This window comes from Coregonus clupeaformis, unplaced genomic scaffold (genome assembly GCF_020615455.1).
Source record: "Coregonus clupeaformis isolate EN_2021a unplaced genomic scaffold, ASM2061545v1 scaf0343, whole genome shotgun sequence".
Lineage (NCBI taxonomy): Eukaryota > Metazoa > Chordata > Actinopteri > Salmoniformes > Salmonidae > Coregonus > Coregonus clupeaformis.
The window spans coordinates 73,603-101,602 of record NW_025533798.1 but is presented as its reverse complement, the minus strand read 5'-3'; the positions used below and the strand labels follow the sequence as shown (position 1 = coordinate 101,602).

Here is a 28,000-nt window from a genome sequence, read left to right as displayed (position 1 = left end):
GTGTGCACGCCTCCTAAGTCAGACTAGAAGTACAGTGGGGGAAAAAAGTATTTAGTCAGCCACCAATTGTGCAAGTTCTCCCACTTAAAAAGATGAGAGAGGCCTGTAATTTTCATCATAGGTACACGTCAACTATGACAGAAAAAATAAATTTAAAAAATCCAGAAAATCACATTGTAGGATTTTTAATGAATTTATTTGCAAATTATGGTGGAAAATAAGTATTTTTTTACCAAAAAGTTATATTTTGGTTTCCTCTGACCATATGATATTCTCCCAATCCTCTTCTGGATCATCCAAATGCACTCTAGCAAACTTCAGACGTGCCTGGACATGTACTGGCTTAAGCAGGGGGACACGTCTGGCACTGCAGGATTTGAGTCCCTGGCGGCGTAGAGTGTTACTGATGGTAGGCTTTGTTACTTTGGTCCCAGCTCTCTGCAGGTCATTCACTAGGTCCCCCCGTGTGGTTCTGGGATTTTTGCTCACCGTTCTTGTGATCATTTTGACCCCACGGGGTGAGATCTTGCATGGAGCCCCAGATCGAGGGAGATTATCAGTGGTCTTGTATGTTTTCCATTTCCTAATAATTGCTCCGACAGTTGATTTCTTCAAACCAAGCTGCTTACCTATTGCAGATTCAGTCTTCCCAGCCTGGTGCAGGTCTACAATTTTGTTTCTGGTGTCCTTTGACAGCTCTTTGGTCTTGGCCATAGTGGAGTTTGGAGTGTGACTGTTTGAGGTTGTGGACAGGTGTCTTTTATACTGATAACAAGTTCAAACAGGTGCCATTAATACAGGTAACGAGTGGAGGACAGAGGAGCCTCTTAAAGAAGAAGTTACAGGTCTGTGAGAGCCAGAAATCTTGCTTGTTTGTAGATTACCAAATACTTATTTTCCACCATCATTTGCAAATAAATTCATTAAAGATCCTACAATGTGATTTTCTGGATTTTCTTTCCTCATTTGTCTGTCATAGTTGACGTGTACCTATGATGAAAATTACAGGCCACTCTCATCTTTTTAAGTGGGAGAACTTGCACAATTGGTGGCTGACTAAATACTTTTTTCCCCCACTGTATGACCACATTAGAGACACATATTTCCCTCAGATCACACAGACCCACAAAGAATTTGAAAACAAATTGTAGTGGCGATTCCCTGTGAAAAGCCACCGGCACAGGAGAGAGCCGTCCATAACACGTCCACAAGAATCAGCTTTCCAAACGTTACCCTTCTCGGGTGAAGTTCCCATTTATTGCACATATGACATATGAATAGCCCCAATACACATGTTCCTATACAAAGCTGCAGAGAGGTGTATTTTATAAACTGTATCTGTGATACGGTAAGAACTGTATGTGCTCTCCTCTCACCTGTGCTACCTACAGTCGTGGTCAAAAGTTTTGAGAACGACACAAGTATTGGTCTTCACAAAGTTTGCTGCTTCAGTGTTATGAGATATTTTTGTCAGATGTTACTATGGTATACTAAAGTATAATTTCAAGCATTCCATAAGTGTCAAAGGCTTTTATTGACAATTACATTAAGTTTATGCAAAGAGTCAATATTTGCAGTGTTGACCCTTCTTTTTCAAGACCTCTGCAATCCGCCCTGGCATGCTGTCAATTAACTTCTGGGCCACATCCTGACTGATGGCAGCCCATTCTTGCATAATCAATGCTTGGAGTTTGTCAGAATTTGTGGGTTTTTGTTTGTCTACCCGCCTCTTGAGGATTGACCACAAGTTCTCAATGGGATTAAGGTCTGGGGAGTTTCCTGGCTATGGACCCAAAATGTCGATGTTTTGTTCCCCGAGCCACTTAGTTATCACTTTAGCCTTATGGCAAGGTGCTCCATCATGCATCAAAGGCATTGTTCGTCACCAAACAGTTATTGGATGGTTGGGAGAAGTTGATCTCGGAGGATGTGTTGGTACCATTCTTAATTCATGGCTGTGTTCTTAGGCAAAATTGTGAGTAAGCCCACTCCCTTGGCTGAGAAGCAACCCCACACATGAATGGTCTCAGGATGCTTTACTGTTGGCATGACACAGGACTGATGGTAGCACTCACCTTGTCTTCTCCGGACAAGATTTCTTCCGGATGCCCAAACAATCGGAAAGGGGATTCATCAGAGAAAATGACTTTACCCCAGTCCTCAGCAGTCCAATCCCTGTACCCTTTGCAGAATATCAGTCTGTCCCTGATGTTTTTCCTGGAGAGAAGTGGCTTCCTCGCTGCCCTTCTTGACACCAGGCCATCCTCCAAAAGTCTTCACCTCACTGTGCCTGCAGATGCACTCACACCTGCCTGCTGCCATTCCTGAGCAAGCTCTGCACTGGTGGTGCCCCGATCCCGCAGCTGAATCAACTTTAGGAGAAGGTCCTGGCGCTTTCTGGACTTTCTTGGGCGCCCTGAAGCCTTCTTCACAACATTTGAACCTCTCTCCTTGAAGTTCTTGATGATCCGATAAATGGTTGATTTAGGTGCAATCTTACTAGCAGCAATATCCTTGCCTGTGAAGCCCTTTTTGTGCAAAGCAATGATGACGGCATGTGTTTCCTTGCAGGTAACCATGATTAACAGAGGAAGGACAATGATTTCAAGCACCACCCTCCTTTTAAAGCTTCCAGTCTGTTATTCTAACTCAATCAGCATGACAGAGTGATCTCCAGCCTTGTCCTCGTCAACCCTCTCACCTGTGTTAACGAGTGAATCACTGACATGATGTCAGCTGGTCCTTTTGTGGCAGGGCTGAAATGCAGTGGAAATGTTTTTTTGGGATTAAGTTCATTTTTATGGCAAAGAGGGACTTTGCAATTAATTGCAATTCATCTGATCACTCTTCATAACATTCTGGAGTACATGCAAATTGCCATCATAAGAACTGAGGCAGCAGACTTTGTGAAAATTAATATTTGTGTCATTCTCAAAACTTTTGACCACGACTGTATATACACACACACGTGACCAGTGACCCATGACCCCAACATATAGTGCCCTCTAGTGTACAAAACAAGTTCAAATAACCCTTGACAAACAACATATACACAACACTAACAGGCCAAAACGGCTCCTACACAAATCAAACATTGATAAACTCCCATATCTGTTAGGCAAAATACTGCAGTGTGCAATCACAGCAGCAAGATTTGTGGCCCGTTGCCATGGAAAAAGGGCAACCAGTGGAGCACAAACAACATTGTAAATACCACCAATATTTAACTGTTTATTTATCTTCCCCTACTATTCATACTACAACTATTTGCACTTTGCTAAAACATACATAGCTGATAATATAACACTTAAAATGTATTTTTTATTTTTTAAGTACAATATTTACTGTTCAATTCTAATAGTTTTTTGTTGATGTTGTTTTATGTCTTCTCACATTTGTTTATTGTTTATTTCACTTGCTTTGGCAATGTAAGCACATGTTTCATATGCCAATAAAGCCCCTTTGAATTGAATTGAGAGAAAGAGAGAGAGAGAGAGAGAGAGAGAGAGAGAGAGAGAGAGAGAGAGAGAGAGAGAGAGAGAGAGAGAGAGAGAGAGAGAGAGAGAGAGAGAGAGAGAGAGAGAGAACACTGTACATAGTCATAATATAACATTTGAAATGTTTCTATTCCATTGAAACTTTTGTGAGTGTAATGTTTACTGAGGTGAGAAGAGGTGACAGTTGGCAGGATCTAAATGCATTTCCATACATCACAGTCAGTGATGGCTGAAAGAGTTAGTTTCTTTTAATGTAATCTTTATTATTATCACTGGGTCATCAATGACCACACAGATATAACCATGCTTCCTGTCTCAGCCTTTGTTCAGTTGCTCCGTCTCTGTCTACTCTCTCTTTCATTGACATTGACCACGTTTACATGCACACCAATATCCCGTTATTATTTGGGATACTCAAGCATTCTGTTTTTGAGTTGACACACATCCCTTTTACAATAACCCCGAAAAACCTTGTATCCCGGTTATGAGAAACCCGGATAAGATGCCTGGGATATGCTGATCTTAGACGGGATACTGTGGCATATGAACATCTTATCCCGTTTACTTTTGTTTTTGCGGTCTGTGCAGGATCAGTTTCGCATATCGTGGGTGTTGTGTGATGATGTTTTTCATCTGATTGTCAAACAAATCGTTTCAAAAAGTAGGCTACCTGCGCAGTTCGATCCACCATAATTTTTGCTGATACTCCATACTGGACCGTGTAGCCTACTGGCTACATTCACCCCTAATTTAAACAAGTTTCTGCTTATAATTTCTGACATTTGGTAGGACATGTTATAATTTCCGATATTTGGTAGGCCATTTGTTTGTCAACTATAGTTTGGTACGTGCAGCTTCTCTTCTGTCATACTTTGTTGCCCCATAAGACTGAATAAAGTAGTGCTCACCAGAATAATGTCTTACATCGATAGAATGAATGCATTAGTAATCTAGTTAACACCAGTAAAGTTGTCTGTTTCGTTTAGGGACCGGGGAGAAAACGCAATAACTCCAATACAGTGGATAGATTGGCCCTGTGCAAAATGTCCAAATGTCATCAGTTTGATCGGTTTTAAGGAAATTAGAAGCTGAGAAAACGATGAAACCCATTCCTGATAAGACGTCAGTTCGTCTCAGGTGCATATTTTGTGTGGTTGAAATACTGTCTGCTTGCATAACAGTGTCAAAGATAACACATTACACGCGCATTCACATGTTCTCAAGAGAAGATGAAAGAAATAAATCATATTTCTCCACTCCTGTTCCCGAGAAAAAAATTAACATTTGTTGTAGTATTTTACTGCAAGAAATGCATAATTCTTCCAGGAGTTAATAATATATTACGCTACATGTGAGAGGTTATAGGCCTCCAGTCAGTGTCCATATTTCAGTTACTATGAGGAATATTTTGTTTATTCATAGATACAGGGATACTCATAAGTGGGATATCAAAGGTGCGGGATATGAGTGGGATATGAGCTACTATCCAGATAAGCATGTAAACAGCTTTTCCTGAATAAGACCAATGTATATTTTTTTCTCTTGCTTTGTTTGCTCTTTTCAGTATTATGTCTATCTCTGATAAGCTACCCAGGAAAGGGCTGAAAATAGCCCATATTAATATATGTAGCTTTAGAAATAAGGTTAATAAAATCAATAACTTGCTAACATCAGATAACATTAATATATTAGCCATTTCTGAGACTCACTTAGATAATTCATTTGATGATACAGCAGTAGCAATACATCTATAGAAGAGACAGAAATGCTTATGGGGGAGGTGTTGCTGTATCTATTCAGAGCCATATCCCTGTAATGCTTAGAGAAAATCTTATGTCAAGTGTTATAGTGTTATTGTTATCCAGGCTCTGTCGTGGCCGGCCGCGACCGGGAGACCCATGGGGCGGCGCACAATAGGCCCAGCGTCGTCCAGGGTAGGGGAGGGAATGGCCGGCAGGGATGTAGCTCAGTAGAGCATGGCGTTTGCAACGCCAGGGTTGTGGGTTCGATTCCCACAGGGGGCCAGTATAAAAAAGAATGTATGCACTCACTAACTGTAAGTCGCTCTGGATAAGAGCGTCTGCTAAATGACTTAAATGTAAATGTAAATGTAAATGTTATTAAAGTGTTGTGGTTGCATTCACTTGGAACATCTAAAGCCTTTTCTTTTGGGGTGTTGCTATAGGCCACCAAGTGCTAACAGTCAGTATCTAAATAATATATGTGAAATGCTTGATAGTGTATGTGATGTAAACAGAAAGGTCTACTTTCCTGGGGACCTGAATATTGACTGGTTTTCATGAAGCTGTCCGCTCAAGAGGAAGCTTCTCACTGTAACCAGTGCCTCTAATCTGGTTCAGGTTATTAATCAACCTAACAGGGTGTTTACAAACACTACAGGAACAAGATATTCCACATGTATTGATCACATTTTTACTAATACTGTAGAACATTGTTCTAAAGCTGTATCCTTACCAATTAGATGCAGTGATCACAATATAGTGGCTATATCCAGGAAAGCCAAAGTTCCAAAAGCTGGGCCTAAAATAGTTTAGAAGTGATCACACAAAAGATTTTGTTGTGACTTATGTGGATGATGTTAAAATAATTTGTTGGTCTGATGTGATTGATAAGGAGCATTAAGACGCTGCAAAATGGCGCCGGCAGAGAGGACTGCCTTGCTTCTAGCTCTTACGAAAATTGTTTGTGTTATTACATACAGCCGGGAAGAACTCTTGGATATCAGAATGGCGGTAAATCACCAGAACAACCATCATTACGACCAGGAATACGACTTTCCTGAAGCGGATCCTTTGTTCCCACCCCCCAGGGCAATTTAACTGATTCCAGAGGCCGACCCAAAACAATACCGGAGGAGAGATACAGTGGGGAAAAAAAGTATTTAGTCAGCCACCAATTGTGCAAGTTCTCCCACTTAAAAAGATGAGAGAGGCCTGTAATTTTCATCATAGGTACACGTCAACTATGACAGACGAATTGAGGAAAGAAATTCCAGAAAATCACATTGTAGGATTTTTAATGAATTTATTTGCAAATTATATGGTGGAAAATAAGTATTTGGTAATCTACAAACAAGCAAGATTTCTGGCTCTCACAGACCTGTAACTTCTTCTTTAAGAGGCTCCTCTGTCCTCCACTCGTTACCTGTATTAATGGCACCTGTTTGAACTTGTTATCAGTATAAAAGACACCTGTCCACAACCTCAAACAGTCACACTCCAAACTCCACTATGGCCAAGACCAAAGAGCTGTCAAAGAACACCAGAAACAAAATTGTAGACCTGCACCAGGCTGGGAAGACTGAATCTGCAATAGGTAAGCAGCTTGGTTTGAAGAAATCAACTGTGGGAGCACTTATTAGGAAATGGAAGACATACAAGACCACTGATAATATCCCTCGATCTGGGGCTCCACGCAAGATCTCACCCTGTGGGGTCAAAATGATCACAAGAACGGTGAGAAAAAATCCCAGAACCACACGGGGGGACCTAGTGAATGACCTGCAGAGAGCTGGGACCAAAGTAACAAAGCCTACCATCAGTAACACACTACGCCGCCAGGGACTTAAATCTTGCAGTGCCAGATGTGTCCCCCTGCTTAAGCCAGGTCATGCCCAGGCCCGTCTGAAGTTTGCTAGAGTGCATTTGGATGATCCAGAAGAGGATTGGGAGAATGTCATATGGTCAGAGGAAACCCAAATAGAACTTTTTGGTAAAAACTCAACTCGTCGTGTTTGGAGGACAAAGAATAATGAGTTGCATCCAAAGAACACCATACCTACTGTGAAGCATGGGGGTGGAAACATCATGCTTTGGGGCTGTTTTTCTGCAAAGGGACCAGGACGACTGATCCGTGTAAAGGAAAGAATGAATGGGGCCATGTATCGTGAGATTTTGAGTGAAAACCTCCTTCCATCAGCAAGGGCATTGAAGATGGAACGTGGCTGGGTCTTTCAGCATGACAATGATCCCAAACACACCGCCCGGGCAACGAAGGAGTGGCTTCGTAAGAAGCATTTCAAGGTCCTGGAGTGGCCTAGTCAATCTCCAGATCTCAACCCCATAGAAAAACTTTGGAAGGAGTTGAAAGTCTGTGTTGCCCAGCGACAGCCCCAAAACATCACTGCTCTAGAGGAGATCTGCATGGAGGAATGGGCCAAAATACTGTGAAAACCTTGTGAAGACTTACAGAAAACGTTTGACCTGTGTCATTGCCAACAAAGGGTATATCACAAAGTATTGAGAAACTTTTGTTATTGACCAAATACTTATTTTCCACCATAATTTGCAAATAAATTCATAAAAAATCCTACAATGTGATTTTCTGGAGAAAAAAAATCTCATTTTGTCTGTCATAGTTGACGTGTACCTATGATTAAAATTACAGGCCTCTCTCATCTTTTTAAGTGGGAGAACTTGCACAATTGGTGGCTAACTAAATACATTTTTTCCCCACTGTATGTATGTATGTATGTATATATGTATATATATGTATATATATATATATGCATATATGTATGTATGTGTATATGTATATATATATTTGCGAGAAAAAAAACATATGGGGGGATTGGAAGTGATGCAGACAATTACATTGATGGAAGTTAAAATCTATCTGCAATATTAAAGCTGATCTACCACCTAAAAAAACAAAAGAAAACAAAGAAGGACATTGTGACCTCTGGTGGACAATCAGAGCATTACAAGTGAGCTGAGCGAAAACGATCTTTCCAAAAGTGCTTGGGTCAACAGAGATAGATGAGCGGAAAACACGTAAATACATTCATTGGAATCCTACTCGCTCTCTCTCTCTCTCTCTCTCTCTCTCTCTCTCTCTCTCTCTCTCTCTCTCTCTCTCTCTCTCTCTCTCTCTCTCTCTCTCTCTCTCTCTCTCTCTCTCTCTCTCTCTCTCTCTCTCTCTCTCTGTCTGTCTGTCTCTCTCTCTCTCTGTCTCTCTTTCTCTCTGTCTCTCTCTCGATTCAATTCAATTCAAAGGGCTTTATTGACATGGGAAACATATGTTTACATTGCCAAAGCAAGTGAAATAGATATTAAACAAAAGTGAAATAAACAATAAAAAATTAACAGTAAACATTGAACTCACAAAAGTTCCAAAAGAATAAAGACATTTCAAATGTCATATTATGTCTATATATAGCGTTATAATGATGTGCAAATAGTTAAAGTACAAAAAGGAAAATAAATAAAAATACATTTACAATGACGTTTGTTCCTCACTGGTTGCCCTTTTCTTGTGGCAACAGGTCACAAATCTTGCTGCTGTGATTGCACATTGTGGTATATCACCCAATAGATATGGGAGTTTATACAAATTGGATTTGTTTTCGAATTATTTGTGGGTCTGTGTAATCTGAAAGAAGTATGTGTCTCTAATATGGTCATTCTCAGTTTCCACCTCACTTTGTGGGCAGTGTGCACATAGCCTGTCTTCTCTTGAGAGCCAGGTTTTCCTTCGGCAGCCTTTCTCAATAGCAAGGCTATGCTCACTGAGTCTGTACATAGCCAAAGATGTATTTTATTTAGGGTCAGTCACAGGGGTCAGGTATTCTGCCACTGTGTACTCTCTGTTTAGGGCCAAATAGCATTATAGTTTGCTCTGTTTTTATTGTTTGTTCTTTCCAATGTGTCAAGTAATTCTCTTTTAGTTTTCTCATGATTTGGTTGGGTCTAATTGTGTTGCTGTCCTGGGGCTCTGTAGGGTCTTTTTGTGTTTGTGAACAGAGCCCCAGGACCAGCTTGCTTATGGGACTCTTCTCTAGGTTCATCTCTCTGTAGGTGATGGCTTTGTTATGGAAGGTTTGGGAATCGCTTCCTTTTAGGTGGTTGTAGAATTTCACGGCAATTTTCTGGATTTTGATCATTAGCGGGTATCGGCATAATTCTGCTCTGCATGCATTATTTGGTGTTTAACGTTGTACACAGAGGATGTTTTTGCAGAATTTTGCATGCAGAGTCTCAATTTGGTGTTTATCCCATTTGGTAAATTCTTGGTTGGTGAGCGGACCCCAGACCTCACAACCATAAAGGGCAATGGGTTCTATAACTGATTCAAATATTTTTAGCCAGATCCTAATTAGTATGTCGAATTTTATGTTCCTTTTTTAATGGCATAGAAGGCCTGTCTTGCCTTGTCTCTCAGATCGTTCACAGCTTTGTGGAAGTTACCTGTGGTGCTGATGTTTAGGCCGAGGTATGTATCATTTTTTGTGTGCTCTAGGGCAACGGTGTCTAGATGGAATTTGTATTTGTGGTCATGGCAACTGGACATTTTTTGGAACACCATTATTTTTGTCTTACTGAGAATTACTGTCAGGGCCCAGGTCTGACAGAATCTGTGCAGAAGATCTAGGTGCTGCTGTAGGCCCTCCTTGATTGGGGACAGAAGCACCAGATCATCAGCAAACAGTAGACATTTGACTTCAGATTCTAGTAGGGTGAGGCCGGGTGCTGCAGACTGTTCTAGTGCCCTCGCCAATTCGTTGATATATATGTTGAAGAGAGTGGGGCTTAAGCTGCATCCCTGTCTCACCCCACGGCCCTGTGGAAATAAATGTGTGTGTTTTTTTGCCAATTTTAACCGCACACTGGTTGTTTTTGTACAGTTGTTTTTGTACATGGATTTTATAATTTCTAATGTTTTTCCCCCAACACTACTTTCCATCGATTTGTATAGCAGACAGTCAAAAGCTTTTTTGAAATCAACAAAGCATGAGAAGACTTTGCCTTTGTTTTGGTTTGTTTGTTTGTCAATCAGTGTGTGCAGGGGGAATACGTGGTCTGTCGTACGTTCATTTGGTAAAAAGCCAATTTGACATTTGCTCAGTACATTGTTTTCGCTGAGGAAATGTACGAGTCTGCTGTTAATGATAATGCAGAGGATTTTTCCAAGGTTGCTGTGGACACATATCCCACGGTAGTTATTGGGGTCAAATTTGTCTCCACTTTTGTGGATTGGGGTGATCAGTCCTTGGTTCCAAATATTGGGGAAGATGCCAGAGCTAAGGATGATGTTAAAGAGTTTAAGTATAGCCAATTGGAATTTGTGGTCTATATATTTTATCATTTCATTGAGGATACCATCAACATCACAGGACTTTTTGGGTTGGAGGGTTTCTATTTTGTCCTGTAGTTCATTCAATGCAATTGGAGAATCCAGTGGGTTCTGGAAGTCTTTAATAGTTGATTCTAAGATTAGTATTTGATCATTTACATATTTTTGCTGTTTGTTGTTTGTTATATGACCAAAAAGATTGGAGAAGTGGCTTACCCATACGTCTCCGTTTTGTAAATAACTCATCGTGTTCTTGTTTGTGAAGTGTTTTCCAATTTTCCCAGAAGTGGTTAGAGTCTATGGATTCTTCATTTACATTGAGCTGATTTCTGACGTGCTGTTCCTTCTTTTTCCGTAGTGTCTTTCTGTATTGTTTTAGTGATTCACCATAGTGAAGGCGTAGACTCAGGTTTTCTGGGTCTCTATGTTTTTGGTTGGATAGGTTTCTCAATTTCTTTCTTTGGTTTTTGCATTCTTCATCAAACGATTTGTCATTGTTGTTAATTTTCTTTGGTTTTCTGTTAGAAATGTTTAGATTTGATAGGGAAGCTGAGAGGTCAAATAAACTGTTTAGGTTTTCTACTGCCAAGTTTACACCTTCACTATTACAGTGGAACGTTTTGTCCAGGAAGTTGTCTAAAAGGATTTGAATTTGTTGTTGCCTAACTGTTTTTTGGTAGGTTTCTGCACTACTTTCCTTCCATCTATAACATATATTTAATTATTCAGTTCCTTTGGCTTTGATGCCTCATGATTGAGTTTTGCTCTGTTCAAGTAGACTGTGATTTTGCTGTGATCTGATAGGGGTGTCAGTGGGCTGACTGTGAACGCTCTGAGAGACTCTGGGTTGAGGTCAGTGATAAAGCAGTCTACAGTACTACTGCCAAGAGATGAGCCATAGGTGTACCTACCATAGGAGTCCCCTCGAAGTCTACCATTGACTATGTACGTACCCAGAGTGTGACAGAGCTGCAGGAGTTGTGACCCGTTTTGTTGGTTATGTTGTCATAGTTGTGCCTAGGGGGACATATGGGGGAGGGAATGCTGTCACCTCCAGGTATGTGTTTGTCCCCCTGTGTGCTGAGGGTGTCGGGTTCTTGTCCAGTTCTGGAATTTAGGTCGCCACAGACTTGTATATGTCCCAGGGCCTGGAAGTGATTGATTTCCCCCTCCAGGATGGAGAAGCTGTCTTCATTAACCTCTTAAGGACGGACCCTTTTTTTCAATTTTCGCTTAAAATGACATACCCAAATATAACTGCCTGTAGCTCAGGACCTGAAGTAAGGATATGCATATTCTTGATACAATTTGAAAGGAAACAATTAGAAATTTGTGAAATGTGAAATTAATGTAGGAGAATATAACACATTAGATCTGGTAAAAGATAATACAAACAAAAAAACATGCGTTTTCTATAAAAAAAAATTGTTCCATCATCTTTGCAGTTTAGGCGCAATTTAGATATTGGCCACTAGATGGCAGGAGTGTGTGTGCAAAGTTTCAGATTGATCCAGTGAAGCATTGCAATACTGGACTTTTTTGTATGAAGTCTGCCTAAATGTGCCGAATTGGTCAATTGATACATAACTATAGGGAACATACAAAAATGATATGGTAATACAAAATGTTAGTTTACACACTCCAAGGAATGTCATACGTGATAGATCATTAGCTTATACACTAACTTTCACACATCTAGATGGCCGGGCGGGGTGGGTGTGGAGCTAGAGGCAGCAAGCGTTCAAACTGTAGAACCCAGTTCCTACATTTGAATATAAAAATGGATTTTATCAAACAAAACTATGCTACATTTTATCTCTGTCAAGTCAGAGCAAGATTACTGAATGTAAGTACATTATTTACCTTCAGAGGTGAATGTATCAAACCAGTTGCCGTGATACATTTTTGTTGTTGTTGTGCACTTTCCTCAAACAACAACATGGTCTTTTTTCTCTGTAATAGCTACTGTAAATTGGACAGTGCAGTTAGATTAACAAGAATTTAAGCTTTCTGCTCATATAAGACATGTCTATGTCCTGGAAAGTTTGCTGTTACTTACAACAGTCATACTAATCACATTAGCGCACGTTAGCTCAACCGTCCCGTTTTCGGGACACCGATCCCATAGAGGTTAAAATATGGGGATTCTAGTGGGGGGATATAGGTAGCACACAGGAGGGCATTTTCCTCTGTTGAGATCATTTCCTTTTGAATTTCTAACCAAATGTAAAATGTTCCTGTTTTGATTAATTGAGTAGAGTGAGTTACAGTGGGGAGAACAAGTATTTGATACACTGCCGATTTTGCAGGTTTTCTACTTACAAAGCATGTAGAGGTCTTTTATCATAGGGACACTTCAACTGTGAGAGACGGAATCTAAAACAAAAATCCAGAAAATCACATTGTATGATTTTTAAGTAATTAATTTGCATTTTATTGCATGACATTAGTATTTGATCACCTACCAACCAGTAACAATTCCGGCTCTCACAGACCTGTTAGTTTTTCTTTAAGAAGCCCTCCTGTTCTCCACTCATTACCTGTATTAACTGCACCTGTTTGAACTCGTTACCTGTATAAAAGACACCTGTCCACACACTCAATCAAACAGACTCCAACCTCTCCACAATGGCCAAGACCAGAGAGCTGTGTAAGGACATCAGGGATACAATTGTAGACCTGCACAAGGCTGGGATGGGCTACAGGACAATAGGCAAGCAGCTTGGTGAGAAGGCAACAACTGTTGGCGCAATTATTAGAAAATGGAAGAAGTTCAAGATGATGGTCAATCACCCTCGGTTCGGGGCTCCATGCAAGATCTCACCTCGTGGGGCATCAATGATCATGAGGAAGGTGAGGGATCAGCCCAGAACTACACGGCAGGACCTGGTCAATGACCTGAAGAGAGCTGGGACCACAGTCTCAAAGAAAACCATTAGTAACACATTACGCCGTCACGGATTAAAATCCTGCAGCGCACGCAAGGTCCCCCTGCTCAAATCAGCGCATGTCCAGGCCCGTCTGAAGTTTGCCAATGACCATCTGGATGATCCAGAGGAGGAATGGGAGAAGGTCATGTGGTCTGATGAGACAAAAATAGAGCTTTTTGGTCTAAACTCCACTCGCCGTCTTTGGAGGAAGAAGAAGGGTGAGTACAACCCCAAGAACACCATCCCAACCGTGAAGTATGGAGGTGGAAACATCATTCTTTGGGGATGCTTTTCTGAAAAGGGGGACAGGACGACTGCACCGTATTGAGGGAGGATGGACGGGGCCATGTTCGCGAGATCTTGGCCAACAACCTTCCCTCAGTAAGAGCATTGAAGATGGGTCGTGGCTGGGTCTTCCAGCATGACAACGACCCGAAACACACAGCCAGGGCAACTAAGGGTGGCTCCGTAGAAGCATCTCAAGGTCCTGGAGTGGCCTAGCCAGTCTCCAGACTTGAACCCAATAGAAAATCTTTGAAGGGAGCTGAAAGTCCGTATTGCCCAGCGACAGCCCCGAAACCTGAAGGATCTGGAGAAGGTCTGTATGGAGGAGTGGGCCAAAATCCCTGCTGCAGTGTGTGCAAACCTGGTCAAAACCTACAGGAAACGTATGATTTCTGTAATTGCAAACAAAGGTTTCTGTACCAAAAATTAAGTTCTGCTTTTCTGATGTATCAAATACTTATGTCATGCAATAAAATGCAAATTAATTACTTAAAAATCATACAATGTGATTTTCTGGATTTTTGTTTTAGATTCTGTCTCTCACAGTTGAAGTAATAATAATAAATAATATGCTATTTAGCAGACGCTTTTATCCAAAGCGACTTACAGTCATGTGTGCATACATTTTTACGTATGGGTGGTCCCGGGGATCGAACCCACTACCCTGGCATTACAAGCGCCATGCTTTACCAATTGAGCTACAGAGGAGCTACGATAAAAATTACAGACCTCTACATGCTTTGTAAGTTGGAAAACCTGCAAAATCGGCAGTGTATCAAATACTTGTTCTCCCCACTGTAGGTCTGCTCTATACCAAATTTGCATACCCCCTGAGTCATTCCCTGTTTCACACCTGGTAGTTTGGTGGATGGGACTACCAGCTCTCTGTAACCTAGAGGGCAACCAATGGGTCCATCTATCTCTCTCTCCATAGAGGAGTAATTAGCTCTAATATAGATAATGTAGGCAAATCAAGTCTAACATTTTAAAGTGGAAATTACAAACTTTAGAAGCCTTTTTAAACCTCGAATACACCACAAGTTGCATTTCCGTCTGCGCAACAAAACAGTGTTCAAATTAAGATAGCACATCTGTATGTCTGTCTCTACAGACCAACCCAGTTACACAGACACCACTCTGACGACTGTCTCTACAGACCAACCCAATTACACAGACACCACTCTGACGTCTGTCTCTACAGACCAACCCAATTACAGACACCACTCTGACGACTGTCTCTACAGAACAACCCAATTACACAGACACCACTCTGACGACTGTCTCTACAGAACAACCCAATTACACAGACACCACTCTGACGTCTGTCTCTACAGAACAACCCAATTACACAGACACCACTCTGACGTCTGTCTCTACAGACCAACCCAATTACACAGACACCACTCTGACGTCTGTCTCTACAGACCAACCCAATTACACAGACACCACTCTGACGACTGTCTCTACAGAACAACCTAGTTACACATACGCAAGTCTTATATATCTGTCAGGTTAAACCTTCCTGCTGGGACTAAATGAATTAGAGTTGTTGAAAGGATGTTTTGTGTGGAATCTGAGTGGGAACAAGTTCAGCTGGGGAGAGAGATGGAGTGTGTGAATGCTTTGAATAGATTGTGTATGTACACTACCAGTCAAAAGTTCGGACACAGCTACTCATTCAAGTTTTTTTTTTTTTTTTTTTTAACAATATTTTACATTGTAGAATAATAGTGAAGACATCAAAACTATGAAATAACACATATGGAATCATGTTGTCACCAAAAAAGGGTTAAACAAATAAAAAATATATTTTATATTTGAGATTCTTCAAATAGCCAACCTTTGCCTTGATGACAGCTTTGCACACTCTTGGCATTCTCTCAACCAGCTTCATGAGGTAGTCACCTGGAATGCATTTCAATTAACAGGTGTGCCTTCTTAAAAGTTAAGTTAATTTGAGTTTGAGCCCATCAGTTGTGTTGGGACAAGGTAGGGGGGGTATACAGAAGATAGCCCTATTTTGGAGGGCAGTTTGGAGTGCGATGGAGATTGCATCATCTGTGGATCTGTTGGGGCGGTATCACTCTTACCTTGTGTCCGTTTCTTCATTGTGTTACAGTGTCATTGGAAAAGCAGGTCAAACAGTTCTAGAGTGCTGACGAAGGTGAAGACCTAACACATTGTAAAGCAGTGTCCAGGTCAAACTGTGTTACTAAATAACAAGGGTCTGATGAGTCATAGTGTGTGTCTGGCCATGCTTGTTCTTTTCCATATAGTCATGTGTCATTCACCTGTCAGCCCAGTGGACATGGCTTGTCAGGAAGTTGACATCACAGGTCTGAGACCAGAACTGAGACCTGATTGATTCCACCAGTCAGTGATTGGTCATGGCAGGCTTCTACTGCTCTTTTATTGGTCAAAGGCTCGTTCTACAGGTCTCTGTTTGGTTGAAGTGGGTTTAAAGCATTGAGATTTTCTTTAGTCCATCTGACGGGCAATGTCACAGAACGTCAGAAACACTCAGCGTCATCCGGCCGGCCGTTACACAACATGACACAAAACCAGAGGAGAGACACACACACTGAGGCAAGAATATCACTTCCTGTTGGAAAGATTGCCAGACAGATAGACAAACAGACAGACAACACTCTCTCTGTTTCGCTGGTTCTTAATGTTAAGGGTCTAATTTACATTTACGTCATTTAGCAGACGCTCTTATCCAGAGCGACTTACAGTTAGTGCATACATTATTCTTTTTTATTTTCATACTGGCCCCCCATGGGAATCGAACCCACAACCCTGGCGTTGCAAACACCATGCTCTACCAACTGAGCTACCTCCCTGCCGGCCATTCCCTCCCATACCCTGGGCCAATTGTGCGCCGCCCCATTGGTCTCCCGGTTGCGGCCGGCTACAGCAGAGCCTGGATTCGAACCAGGATCTCTAGTGCCTTAGACCACTGCGCCACTCGGGAGATAATCAAAGTATGACTGATTCTTCTGCCATTAGCCTGCTGTCACTTGGCCACACACACACACACATACACATACACACACACACACACACACACTGGGTCCAACAGTGTGTACGGTAACAGCCGTGTTCCCCTACCACACCTGTGTGCTTAATGGCATAATGAGATCATTACGGAGCCAATTAGGTGTTCTAAGTATTGTTCCCAATGAAACCTCTCAACCTCCCTCCACCTCTCTGTACTATGTACTCATCTGAAGTCAACCTAAGCTTGTTTACTTGATTCCGGACAGATATTTTCATTTATCTGGATCTGTTTGAATGAAATAACCATGTAGTCAAAGATAAAGGGTCAGACGTTTGGCAGCACTGTTTGAGTGAGAGGAGACATCATTAGGTCTAACTCTGTCTGTTTGTCTGTCTCACTCAGGATTAGTAATGTGTCTGTTTCAGGAATACATACAGTCCCACATCACTGACAATCCCTCCCTCCCTCCCTCCACACACACTCTCACACACACACACACACACACACACACACAAACACAAACACACACACAAACACACACACTCTCACACACACACACACACACACACACACAAACACAAACACACACACAAACACACACACTTTCACACACACACACACACACACACACACACACACACACACACACAAACACACACACTCTCAAACACACACACACACACACACACAAACACAAACACACACACAAACACACACACTCTCACACACACACACACACACACACACACAAACACAAACACACACACTCTCACACACACACACACACACACACACACACACACACACACACACACACACACACACACACACACACACACACACACACACACACACACACACACATGAACAAACACATACACACACCAAGCTTAGCCCAGCTGCCCTTCTATCTGAGTTGATTAATGAACAGCATTGAGTAACAGCTCTACTGTGTGTTTCTCTCCTTAGGAACCTGGGGAAATCAGGACTTAGAGTGTCATGCTTGGGACTGGGTAAGTACATTCACCTTTTACAACCCCATCACTTGCTCTGAGTAGGAGTTGCATAGATCTGGGATCAGCTTACCTTCCACAAATGATACATTTAGCCACAATGGGGGGGAATAGAAAACCGGTCTTAGATCAGTATCTTCCTAAGCCTTGTGGGTTCATCTCATAGGTGGAAGAGGCGGAAGAGCAGTGTGTGTGAGACTCTGACTCACTTCATGAACGCTGTAGTGCTGTGTAACATCTCATTTTTTAAATTTATTTAACCTTTATTTACAGTTTTTTACAATCACTTTGGCACTAATTTCAGAACCTTGACGTCATTTTTCAAAACTCTAGACACAAAACTCAAAACGGTCATCACTTGTAACACAGGCTGTCCAATGTTCAAAACATTGCATTGTGCATTCATATCTTTAAAGAAATCTTACACTTGCACAATCATTGATTCAAAATACAAATTTATTGTGAAATACCAATGAAACGTTAATTTAGATCACCCACACACAAGCAACCCATAGTTTCACTGTGTCATTGTTCGTACAATCATTAAATATTGTAGTACAAAATAGGTGATACATGTTTCATTATGGTACTACTGTAAATACATCCCTGTAAAGGTACTGCAGTAGTAGAGAGAATACCACAGACACAGTGGAATCATTGAACAAAATCTGAAATATATTGATGAAAAACAATACAGTACTGTAAAACATCAACTTGCTTGCTTGTACTGTAAAAAAGCAAAACATAGGAGTGATTACTGTACTTCTACATTTTCATCAACTCTGTCTTGTGGTTTTGGCCACAGGTTCTCATCTACATCTCAATGGATGTTTTCATTAGCCAAACATCTTGGAAAAAAACCTTATGGCGAATCCAGGCCCTGACACTGGTCTGCCGTGATGTCAATGCATGCGTCATCCATGGCCTGGAGAAAGAGTGACTTGTTCATGAGGGCGCCTATCATAAACCTTCCATCTCCATGTGGAGAAAAAATTCCTCAATCGGGTTAAGGAAAGGGAGTATGGGGGTAAATACAGGGTGGTCAATTGTGCATGGGCCTCAAACCATGCTTGCATCATATGAGCATGGTGGAACCTGACATTATCCACACAATGACATAGGTCACGCCATCAGCTCTACAGACCTGATCGAGCTCATCAAGGAAGGTTACAAGGGGACCATAGAAACGGTGTCTGATAAAGAATGATGATGAAATATTACATCCATAGATAATGTAGTCTAATTGGTTCATGCTCCACGCTAATTGGTGACAATGAATCTCGTTACTTTGAAACTTTCATGATCTAAACATGGAATATTGTTTGTTTGTTTCCATACAACTATGCATTAAGAGTAATGCAACAGTTACTTATCATTTTGAGCAGTTGTATCAATTGATAGTTGGATAATTGTAATGAAATGAGTAGACACTCATCTGAAATGTAATGTGTGAATTGCCTTTTGAAATAGTAGTACTTTGATGTTAAGTTGTGTCATATTGAACAGGTGACTTTTGTTAAATGAACAAATGATCTTAGTTTTATGTGTATTGTATCCAAGCAATTGAAAAAAGTGTTAGAGTTTTGAAAAATGTGCATTTTGATCATTGGTTGTGAGTTTTGTGTCTAGAGTTTTGAAAAATGACGTCAAGGTTCTGAAATTAGTGCCAAAGTGATTGTAAAAAACTGTAACTCGGCAAGTCAGTTAAGAACAAATTCTTATTTACAATGATGGCCTACACCGGCCAAACCCAGACGACGCTGGGCCAATTGTGCGCCGCCCTATGGGACTCCCAATCACGGCCGGTTGTGATACAGCCTGGAATCGAACCAGGGGGTCTGTAGTGACGCCTCAAGCACTGAGATGCAGTGCCTTAGACCGCTGCGCCTCTACTGAAGCTCTCTCAGATATGAATGATGGTGTGAAGTTGTTCAACACACAAAACTGGATGTACAATACACATTTGACCAAGGCCACTCATCCAGTCTTATACGCTTTGGTTTTGAAAAAAAACGAATTGCTGGAGGTGCACAAAGACCCTCCCACACACACACAGTTATAAAACACAAACTCCTCAAACCACAGACACACACACACACTGGGAATGTTAATCATCCATTATTTGGCACTTGTCTGTGTTGCCATGGCTTCTATTCTTCATTTAAACATCTGATACCTGCCTCCAGTTGCCCTTCACAATCTCTACTCTCTTAACAGTAGGCATTACTGTGCTTCGCTATATCACAGTTGACATTGTCCGTAAGCTTGAGTTCATTTGCACATAAAAAATCATACAATGATGGAAAGACCTGTGTGTTGTCCTTGTTAATGCAGACAGAGAAGAGCTCCATCTTCTTAATCGTAGCCTCAATTTTGTCCCGCACATTGAATATAGTTGCGGAGAGTCCTCGTAATCCTAGATACAGATCATTCGGGTGAGAAAAAACATCACCCAGATAGGCCAGTCGTGTGAGAAACTCGTCGTCATGCAAGCGGTCAGACAAGTGAAAATTATGGTCAGTAAAGAAAACTTTTACCTCGTCTCTCAATTGAAATAAATGTGTCAATACTTTGCCCCTTGATAACCAGCGCACTTCTGTATGTTGTAAAAGCGTTACATGGTCACTGCCCATATCATTGCATAATGCAGAAAATACACGAGAGTTCAGGGGCCTTGCTTTATCAAAGTTAACCATTTTCACTGTAGTGTCCAAAACGTCTTTCAAGCTGTCAGGCCTTCCCTTGGCAGCGAGAGCCTCTCGGTGGATGCTGCAGTGTACCCAAGTGGCGTCGGGAGCAACTGCTTGCACGCGCGTTACCGCTCCACTATGTCTCCCTGTCATGGCTTTTCGCGCCATCAGTACGGATACCAACACATCTTGACCACCAAAGTCCATTTGATGTCACAAAGCTGTCCAGTACTTCACAAATATCCTCTCCTGTTGCAGAAGAGGATGTCTTCCTTAATTGACCCCCCATAAACGTAACAGACATATATCAGGAGCTGTGCCAGGCCCGCCACGTCTTTTGACTCATCCAGCTGTAACGCATAGAATTCACTGGCTTGTATGCGAAGCAGTAATTGTTTCAAAACATTTCCTGCCATGTCACTGATACGTCGTGAAACAGTGTTGTTTGATGAAGGCATTGTCTGTATAGTGTTTTTGGCCTTTTCCCCCAGCATTGTCCCAGCCATATCCGCGGCAGCAGGAAGAATGAAGTCCTCCACAATAGTATGGGGCTTGCCAGTCCTAGCCACTCGTTAGCTCACCATATAAGACGCTCCTGGCCCCTTCTTATTAATGGTATCTGTTGCTTTTATACATGTCTTACTGCTCGAAAGTCATCTTAATTCTCGCTCAAAAAACTCCCGTGGCTTATTATTCAAATTGGCATGTTTCGTTTCTAAATGTCTGCGCAAGAGTGAAGGTTTCATCGAGTTGTGAGATAGTACTTCTGCACATACAGTGGGGAGAACAAGTATTTGATACACTGCCGATTTTGCAGGTTTTCCTACTTACAAAGCATGTAGAGGTCTGTAATTTTTATCATAGGTACACTTCAACTGTGAGAGACGGAATCTAAAATAATAATCCAGAAAATCACATTGTATGATTTTTAAGTAATTCATTTGCATTTTATTGCATGATATAAGCATTTGATACATCAGAAAAGCAAAACTTAATATTTGGTACAAAAAGCAATTACAGAGATCATACGTTGCACACACTGCAGCAGGGATTTTGGCCCACTCCTCCATACAGACCCTCTCCAGATCCTTCAGGTTTCGGGGCTGTCGCTGGGCAATACGGACTTTCAGCTCCCTCCAAAGATTTTCTATTGGGTTCAGGTCTGGAGACTGGCTAGGCCACTCCAGGACCTTGAGATGCTTCTTATGGAGCCACTCCTTAGTTGCCCTGGCTGTGTGTTTCAGGTCGTTGTCATGCTGGAAGACCCATCCACGACCCATCTTCAATGCTCTTACTGAGGGAAGGAGGTTGTTGGCCAAGATCTCACGATACATGGCCCCATCCATCCTCCCCTCAATACGGTGCAGTCGTCCTATCCCCTTTGCAGATAAGCATCCCCAAAGAATGATGTTTCCACCTCCATGCTTCACGGTTTGGATAGTGTTCTTGGGGTTGTACTCATCCTTCTTCTTCCTCCAAACACGGCGAGTGGAGTTTAGACCAAAAAGCTCTATTTTTGTCTCATCAGACCACATGACCTTCTCCCATTCCTCCTCTGGATCATCCAGATGATCATTGACAAACTTCAGACGGGCCTGGACATGCGCTGGCTTGAGCAGGGGGACCTTGCGTGCGCTGCAGGATTTTAATCCATGACGGCGTAATGTGTTACTAATGGTTTTCTTTGAGACTGTGGTCCCAGCTCTCTTCAGGTCATTGACCAGGTCCTGCCGTGTAGTTCTGGTCTGATCCCTCACCTTCCTCATGATCATTGATGCCCCACGAGGTGAGATCTTGCATGGAGCCCCAGACCGAGGGTGATTGACCGTCATCTTGAACTTCTTCCATTTTCTAATAATTGCGCCAACAGTTGTTGCCTTCTCACCAAGCTGCTTGCCTATTGTCCTGTAGCCCATCCCAGCCTTGTGCAGGTCTACATTTTTATCCCTGGTGTCCTTACACAGCTCTCTGGTCTTGGCCATTGTGGAGAGGTTGGAGTCTGTTTGATTGAGTGTGTGGACAGGTGTCTTTTATACAGGTAACGAGTTCAAACAGGTGCAGTTAATACAGGTAATGAGTGGAGAACAGGAGAGCTTCTTAAAGAAAAACTAACAGGTCTGTGAGAGACGGAATTCTTACTGGTTGGTAGGTGATCAAATACTCATGTCATGCAATAAAATGCAAATTAATTACTTAAAAATCATACAATGTGATTTTCTGGATTTTTGTTTTAGATTCCGTCTCTCACAGTTGAAGTGTACCTATGATAAATATTACAGACCTCTACATGCTTTGTAAGTAGGAAAACCTGCAAAATCGGCAGTGTATCAAATACTTGTTCTCCCCACTGTATAACCCACTGTGGCTGAGCAAAGGCACTACTCCCAATATAATTGAACCCCAAAACAAATGTAGTTCTCATCATATTTGCGCCTCTTCGATGATCCAACGTCCCTGTCTGTTGTTCGGTGCTTTCCCTGGTAAGGGGGCAGTAGCTCTTCGGCTGCATCAGATTCACAACTGTCAGTGTCCATGATAGCTGGGCTAGCAACAAATGTAGAATAACTGATGCTAGCATTGGATGTGAACGTGGAAGCAGAACAACTTGTGTCGTCGACAGGTGCAGGTGTGTACCTGGTAGCTGTGCCTTTTTCAAGCAAACGGAATGAGCTGCAGCTACGTTTGGCTACATTCGGACCGTTAGTGGAATTCCCGTGAGAGAGTAACGGTTAATGTGATTGGATGTTAATTATTTGACTAGGCTACCTGTATTTGACATTGTGTTGTTATTTCGCTGAACACTAGGTAGTTTAATTTTATTTTTTCCAGTGAAACGAGGCTACTCAGGCGAGAAAAAAACATCACCCAAGTGTATAGCCACGTTGGAAAATCTAAATGGACTGTTTGAAAATGTGAATCACATTTTGATTTGGCGTACCCCCGACGGCATTGAGCATACCCATGGGGGTACGAGTACACACTAAAAATGAAGGGTACTCACTAGAGTATACACACTAACAATGAAGGGTATGCACTAGAGTATACACACTAACAATGAAGGGTACTCACTAGAGTATACGCACTAACAATGAAGGGTACTCACTAGAGTATACACACTAACAATGAAGGGTATGCACTAGAGTATACACTCACAATCTACTTCCCCTTTTTCTCTTTGTATTCTTTGAACCCTACAGTCTGTTTCTGCTCTGTTGACTCCTCAAAACTATGGAAGAGGACATTCTGAAGAGCTTAACTGTGTAGGACATGTTTGGTAGCTCTGTGGGTTATACGGTGTAGCTGTCAGCTAAGGGCTTGGTAATTGGTTGTATATTGGATTTATCTTGTGGACAGTAGACTACTCTGTAGGTAGGCTGTGTTTAGTCTGCACAGAAGAAAAAAAACAGACAAAATGAGCTAATTTGCCAACTCTGGCACTTTTATGTCAGATATACACTACCAGTCAAAAGTTTGGACACACCTACTCATTCAAGGGTTTTTCTTTATTTTTTACATTGTAGAATAATAGTGAAGACATCAAAACTATTACATAACAGTAATCATGTAGTAACCAAAAAGTGTTAAACAAATCAAAATATATTTTACATTTGAGATTCTTCAAATAGCCACCCTTTGCCTTGATGACAGCTTTGCACACTCTTGGCATTCTCTCAACCAGGTTCATGAGTTAGTCACCTGGAATGCATTTCATTGAACAGGTGTGCCTTCTTAAAAGTTAATTTGTGGAGGTAATTTCCTTCTTAATGCATTTGAGCCCATCAGTTGTGTTGTGACAAGGTACGGGGGGTATACAGAAGATAGCCCTATTTGGTAAAAGACCAAGTCCATATTATGGCAAGAACAGCTCAAATAAGCAAAGAGAAATGACGGTCCATCATTACTTTAAGACATGAAGGTCAGTCAATACGGAACATTTCGAGAACTTTGAGAGTTTCTTCAAGTGCAGTCGCAAAAATCATCAAGTGCTATGATGAAACTGGCTCTCATGAGGACTGCCACAGGAATGGAAGACCCAGAGTTACCTCTGCTGCAGAGGATAAGTTCATTAGAGTTACCAGCCTCAGAAATTGCAGCCCAAATAAATGCTTCACAGAGTTCAAGTAACAGACACATCTCAACATCAATTGTTCAGAGGGGACTGTGTGAATCAGGCCTTCATGGTCGAATTGTTGCAAAGAAACCACTACTAAAGGACACCAATAATAAGAAGAGACTTGCTTGGGCCAAGAAACACGAGAAATGGACATTAGACCGGTGGAAATGTGTCCTTTGGTCTGTAGTCCAAATTTGAGATTTTTGGTTCCAACCGCCGTGTCTTTGTGAGACGCGGTGTGGGTGAACGCATTATCTCTGCATGTGTAGTTCTCACCGTAAAGCATGGAGGAGGAGGTGTTGTGGTGTGTGGGGGTGCTTTCCTGGTGACACTGTCTGTGATTTATTTAGAATTGAAGGCACACTTAACCAGCATGGCTACCATAGCATTCTGCAGCGATAAGCCATCCCATCTGGTTTGCGCTTAGTGGGACTATAATTTGTTTTTCAACAGGACAATGACCCAACACACCTCCAGGCTGTGTAAGGGCTATTTTACCAAGAAGGAGAGTGATGGAGTATTGCATCAGATGACCTGGCCTCCACAATCCCCCGACCTCAACCAAATTGAGATGGTTTGGGATGAGTCGGACGGCAGAGTGAAGGAAAAGCAGCCAACAAGTGCTCAGCCTATGTGGAAACTCCTTCAAGACTGTTGGAAATGCATTCCAGGTGAAGCTGGTTGAGAGAATGCCAAGAGTGTGCAAAGCTGTCATCATGGCAAAGGGTGGCTATTTGAAGAATCTCAAATATAAAATATATTTTGTTTTGTTTAACAGTTTTTTGGTTACTACATTATATTCCATGTGTGTTATTTCATAGTGTTGATGTCTTCACTATTATTATACAATGTAGAAAATAGTAAAAATAAAGAAAAACTCTTGAATGAGTAGGAGTTTTCAAACTTTTGACTGGTACTGTACATCAAATAAGTTGATTATTCCTGTTTAATATGATAAAGCCCTCAATTAACTGCCGCTGTAAATCTACAATTACCAAATCGGTTAGCGCTTAGACCCCCAGTCGATTTACGATTATTTTCTGTGGTACGGTCGATAAGTACATTTACATTTTATCTTGCGCCTCTTATCCAGACTTACAGTTCTTTTCGAACCCACTGTTAACGCCGCCACATGAGCTACATCCCCTGCCGCATTCTCCATGCCTACTCTCGTCAGTGCCTTAGACCTCACTGCGGTTCTGGCTTTCTCCCTTGCCAATTGGCTGGGAGGGAGGACACAAAATGTGTGCATGCGTGCGTGTGTGTGTTTGAATTTGGCAGTGATGCTCCTCCTTTCCCCTGTTGGTGTTATAAGGTGTTCCCATTACCAGGCTTGGGTGACATACCGTATATACCATATACTGGGTATTTTGAAATATTCCCCTGTATGGTACAGGAATGGTATGAAGATGAAGAAAATCTGGATACCGCCCAACCCTAACTATTTTTCTGTCTCTAACACCCCTACATCCATAACTCAGTTTAGGCGTGTGATGCAACATCTTTACAGGTTTGTGAGTTAGCCTACTGTCCGACCTGTCTTTGGGATTGCACACATGCACACACGCATGTACACACACACACACACGCACACACACACACACTCTCACACACACACGCACACACACACACACACACTCTCACACACACACGCACACACACACACACTCTCTCACACACACATACACACATACACACACTGTATGCACTCTGCTTGCATGCTGTTCTCCTGACATGGCAGATTTGTGCCGGCAGCTTATTCTGTCTGGGCTCAGCGGTGTTGTCTCAGGGATAAGGCATGTAGGAATTACTCCCACTGACACCCCAGTCTCAGCCTTTACATATGTTGAGTAACTGATAGCACAACGTCTGGGATTCTGACAATGGCATGTGCAGTCCTTGACTTGGACTGAAATAGGTGCCGGTACTCATTTTGGGTGCCGGTACTGTTTATATTTATGTGCACGAACTCCTCAATACTTTTGAGCTAATATTCTATAAGAGGAACAGGAACTCAAGCAGAACTCAGCTCCTGTGAGCTCCTGCCCATGTCAAGGACTGGAAGCACCAAGGTTTCCCTATACTGCGATGCTACAACCTCTAACTGCTATCTCTGTCTCCGTTTCAGGTACGTGGGTAACGTTTGGTGGTCAGATTACAGATGAGGTAAGACGATCATTTCCTAATATTTTATCGATTTGGTTTTATGGAGATAGGAAATGGATGCAGTCTTTGCCTCTGGAGTTCACTGGTTTTTACTGTTCTACAACTACTCTAGACTTTAGCAGACACAAACACTCTGGGTAAAATCTCTGCGCTCCAGTTAGTGTACAGTAATACAGTGGGATGTGTGGTAGGGACAGTCTGCCCAGCGGTCTGTGTAATGTAGTCACCTTAGCTACGGCACAGAGAGAGAGACACACAGGGACAGAGAGAGACACAGGGACAAAAAGAGACACAGGGACAGAGAGAGATACACAGGGACAGTGAGAGAGACACAGGGACAGAGAGAGATACACAGGGACAGTGAGAGAGACACACATTGACAGAGAGAGACACATGGACAGAGAGAGACACACACATTGAGAGAGACATACAGGGACAGAGAGAGAGACATACAGGGACAGAGAGAGAGAGACACACAGGGACAAAGAGAGAGAGACACACATTGACATAGAGAGACACAGGGACATAGAGAGAGAGACACAGGGACAGAGAGAGAGAGACACAGGGACAGAGAGAGACACACAGGGACAGAGAGAGAGAGACACAGGGACAGAGAGAGACAGAGAAAACATAGTCTCTGTGGGAAGTTAAAGGTTATATAAACAGATCTGCCCTCTGCTAGAACACCCTACATGACCATAGATTTGTATTTGTATTTGTATTTATTATGGATCCCCATTAGCTTCCTGGGGTCCAGCAAAATTAAGGCAGTAATACAATTTTTTTTTAAACATTACAATACATTCACAACAGATTTCACAGATTACGTGTGTGTCCTCAGGCCCCTACTCTACTGCCACATATCTACAACACAAAATCCATGTGTACGTGTGTGTGTAGTGCGTATGTTATCGTGTGTGTGTGCATGTGCCTATGTTTGTGTTGCTTCACAGTCCCCGCTGTTCCATAAGGTGTATTGTTGTCTGTTTTTTAATCTAATTTTGCTACTTGCATCAGTTACTTGATGTGGAATAGAGTTCCATGTAGTCATGGCTCTTAGTAGTATTGTGCGCCTCACATAGTCTGTTCTGGACTTGGGGACTGTGAAGAGACCTCTGGTGGCATGTCTTGTGGGATATGCATGGGTTTCCGAGCTGTGTGCCAGTAGTTCAAACAGACAGCTCGGTGCATTCAACATGTCAATACCTCTCA

General features: G+C 42.0%; 1 protein-coding gene across 5 annotated transcripts in view; it reads left to right on the top strand.

Moving 5' to 3' along the window:
- Nucleotides 1-28,000, top strand: part of LOC121566939 (voltage-gated potassium channel subunit beta-1) — a 178,652-nt gene that overhangs the window by 102,399 nt on the left and 48,253 nt on the right. For all 5 annotated transcript variants that reach the window (XM_041876880.2, XM_041876878.2, XM_041876879.2 and 2 more), the window contains exons 2-3: nt 17,775-17,818; nt 26,751-26,788. In XM_041876880.2, the coding sequence (XP_041732814.2) occupies nt 17,775-17,818; nt 26,751-26,788 (82 nt within the window). The remainder of the gene's footprint in view (nt 1-17,774; nt 17,819-26,750; nt 26,789-28,000) is intronic.